Source organism: Octopus bimaculoides, chromosome 8, assembly GCF_001194135.2.
Source record: "Octopus bimaculoides isolate UCB-OBI-ISO-001 chromosome 8, ASM119413v2, whole genome shotgun sequence".
NCBI lineage: Eukaryota > Metazoa > Mollusca > Cephalopoda > Octopoda > Octopodidae > Octopus > Octopus bimaculoides.
The window spans coordinates 28,084,644-28,088,598 of NC_068988.1; the positions used below are offsets into that span (position 1 = coordinate 28,084,644).

A 3,955-nucleotide genomic window follows, 5' to 3' on the forward strand; every position below is an offset into this window, starting at 1 on the left:
ATATATATATATATATTATATTATATACATATATTATATGACACACACACACACACACACACATACATGCACTTTCAAAGTCTATAAAGAGCAAAAGAAAAAAAAATGAGTAAGTAGTTGCATTGTACCATATCTTTGATTGCTCTCTGGCAGCACGCATTCATGAGGTTGTCATGCATCATAGAAAAGGACTTGGTTGGCCATACTTTGCTGAAGTTTTTGTTGATCCACTTAAGGCAACGTTCATATAAATCAGCCATGTTATACATCTTTGACAAGACAAACACCTCTGGAACTCCAGCAATGCAACCAGGACATGGCTTGAAAGAGAAATAAAAATCATATATTCAATGATGTTTGGATCAGCTGTAAAAATACTACTAAGTCACTTTGTAAAAAAAATTAAAATATATAGTTTTAGAATGAATATTAATAAATTATTTGATGGTAGAAATTATTGCTCAAGCATTTTCACAGTTACAAGGATAAATTTCCATGAATTAAAATTTTTTTTTTATGGTGGAATTCTAAGTAGATAAACCTATAAATAAAAGCATGTAAATATTGGGTGAAAAAAAAACCTGTTAGATAGAAAAAGTCAAAGGTTGCCCATGAGACTCAAACCTACATCTGTAAACATGATAGATGTTCTACCATTGTGCCAAAGCAAGTCTTCAAAATTCTCCAACCACTTTAGAAGATTCTTACCATGAGAATCATATTTTTGTTGACATTATATGAATTTACAAACTGAGATTGTGAAATAATCTTTTTTTATTTATTTATCTTTTTTAATCATAGAACTTAAAGCAGACAAAGCTATAAATAATAATGGGTTAACTATTGGGTTGAATGAATGCTATTACAATAGATGGTTTGCCCAATGAAGTGTCAGTAACAGGTAATGCAATTGAAGTTCACACTTACTCAGAAACATAAATAATAAATCTAAATCTTTGAAATTTAGAGCAGCACATTAACTATGATATTTATCATCATCATCATCATCATTATCGTTTAACGTCTACTTTCCATGCTGGCATGGGTTGGACGGTTTGACTGAGGACTGGCGAGCCAGATGGCTGCACCAGGCTCCAATCTGATCTGGCAGAGTTTCTACAGCTGGATGCCCTTCTTAACACTAACCACTCCGCGAGTGTAGTGGGTGCTTTCACGTGCCACCGGCACGAAGGCCAGTCAGGCTGTACTGGTAACAGCCACACTCAAATGGTGTTTTTTACATGCACAGGAGCCAGTCCAGCGGCACTGGCAATGACCTCGCTCAAATGTTGTTTTTCCCGTGCCAGTAAGGCGACACTGGTAACAATCACGCTCAAATGGTGCTTTTTACATGCCACCGGCACAGGAGCCAGTCAGCTGCCCTGGCAACAATCACGCTTGGATGGTGCTCTTAGCACTCCACTAGCACAGATGCCAGTCATATAGTGCTGTCATCGAATTTGATTTCAATTTCACTTGCCTCAATAGGTCTTCGCAAGCAGAGTTTAGTGTCCAATGAAGGAAAGGTATGCATGAGTGGGCTGGTTACACCACTGGCATAGGCCACGGGTTATGGTCTCACTTGGCTTGCCGGGTCTTCTCAAGCACAGCATATTTCCAAAGGTCTCGGTCACTAGTCATTGCCTCAGTGAGGCCTAATGTTCACAAGTTGTGCTTCACTACCTCATCCCAGGTCTTCCTGGGTCTACCTCTTCCACAGGTTCCCTCAACCACTTGGGTGTGACACTTTTTCACACAGCTATCCTCATCCATTCTCACCACATGACCATACCAGCACAGTCGTCTCTCTTGCACACCACATCTGATGCTTCTTAGGTCCAGCTTTTCTCTCAAGGCACTTACACTGTCAATTATGCACACTGACATTAATAAATAACTATTGCTCACAGCTTTTCTGTCATGTCAAAGATTAACAAAATCAAACCTTAAGGGAACAGGACCTTATATTTTGTAAATGGTGTACATACTTAAGGAATAAAAACAATTATTAAATAATGTGGTAATATCAAAAAAGTTCACATCCAAATTACTCTGTCTCAAATGTAATGCTTATTTATTCACATTGTTTTGAATTATTCATGCATTATCTCATAGCTTTGAAATTTCGATGATGTAATCATTTATTTTTAGAATGACATTTTGTAGGTGTGGTGGATAGGTGTTAGAGGTCAGACCTGGTTGGTTTGAACATAAAACTGAATATTTTGGGCCAAATATGGCTGGTTTAAATGCTAAAAGGTTAAATTGATTTTAAAAAAACAGGTAAATTAAAATGCTTACCTTATGAAAGAAGTGACACTTTTCATATCGCAAATTAAAGCAGACGACATCTTTGAGTCCATCGATGGCATACATATCTGCAATTACCAGCAGTTCTACCACATCACAATTATCAATGAGATCAACAACACCACCGTATAGAAAAAGTAATAATTGTTCTAAAACAACTGAACTGATACTGCAAAAAGGAAAAAGAAAAATGCAATCATTTTAAAGTATATATATAAATACAAGTCATCAAAGAAAAGGAATCAATTTTAGACAATTAAAAGAAATCATCATCATCATCATTTAACATCCGCTTTCCATGCTAGCATGGGTTGGACGATTTGACTGAGGACTGGTGGACCAGGAGGTGACACCAGGCTCCAATCTGATTTGGCAGAGTTTCTACAGCTGGATGCCCTTCTTAACACTAACCACTCCGAGAGTGTAGTGGGTGCTTTCACCTGACACTGGCACAAGGGCCAGTCACGCGGTACTGGCATTGGCCATGCTCAAAATGGTGTTTTTTACGTGCCACCTGCACAGGAGCCAGTCCAGCAGCACTGGCAATGACCTCGCTCGAATGACTTTCTAATGTGCCAGTAAGGCAACGCTGGTAACGATCACGCTCAGACAGATTTGGTTAAAGTGTATTCTCTATGTACAGAAAAACTACATTTTCTTCATTTAGAGAAAATATTTTATCGAGAATAGAATTAGTACAACAAAACAGTACAATTCATATATAAGTTAAGTTCATCATGGTATCAACCAGACAATCGAATGTTGTTATATACCTCACAACGATTTTTAAGAAATGTAGTGGATATTTTCCACCACAAATATTATATATATATGTAAGAACGACCGTGCGAACTCAAAAAGGAGAAATGGTGACAAATGGAAAAACAGAGGACTCCTTTTATTTAAACGTGTCACACGGTCGAACACAAAATAACATATCAAAGATGATATACATAAAATGTTATACTACGATAACATATGTGAATTCGTAAATATCAGTAAAGAGACGATAGAAGGCAACCGTATAAGATGTATAACAGAGATATTTATTGTGGCGTTAAAGATGTATGTCTGTGTGAGAGTGTGAATGCGACATATAAGAACATAATCAAAGACAGGCCGTCGTACAAAGAAAAGTATGTACGTGAGTGATACATGTATGTGTATGTGAGATATTACAGCAGATAGAAAGAGTCAGTAACACGTGAGCATTTATACCAGTTCTTGAGTACACAATAGGATGAGTCTGTATGTGAAAAGAGTTGAGACTGTGTGTGGCAGAGCTGATCACTAGTTGTGATGTGGTGGCTTCTATGCCGGGCCGTGATTCTTGTTATACAGATGTTCGGCGTTCGTCGCTGGCTGAAATCTTGTCTGTTTATTATCGTGGTGAAGCTAAGTCACCTAACAGAATCGAAGAGAGAGATGTGCTGCGGTGGTTTAGTTTGGTGTACATAGTAAGTCGTGTAGACGCTGGTGGAGATTGATGCTGGTTAGTAGTAATCGTAGAATCGTGTTGGTCATGACGATGATGCTGGTTAGTAGTCGTAGACTCGTGTTGCTGATGTGGCGGCGTTGTTGGTGGTCATCGTTGGACGGAGCTGTTGATGTGTCGCTGGCTGCCGCTGCTGCTGCTGTCGTGTGG

At 38.4% G+C, this 3,955-nt stretch overlaps 1 protein-coding gene across 1 annotated transcript in view; it reads right to left on the bottom strand.

Moving 5' to 3' along the window:
• LOC106871350 (BTB/POZ domain-containing protein 8) overlaps positions 1-3,955 on the bottom strand; it is a 29,772-nt gene that overhangs the window by 14,673 nt on the left and 11,144 nt on the right. Inside the window, exons 8-9 of the mRNA XM_052970008.1 lie at positions 2,302-2,479; positions 129-320 (exon numbers count right to left, since the gene is read on the bottom strand). Coding sequence (XP_052825968.1) covers positions 129-320; positions 2,302-2,479 — 370 coding nt within the window. The remainder of the gene's footprint in view (positions 1-128; positions 321-2,301; positions 2,480-3,955) is intronic.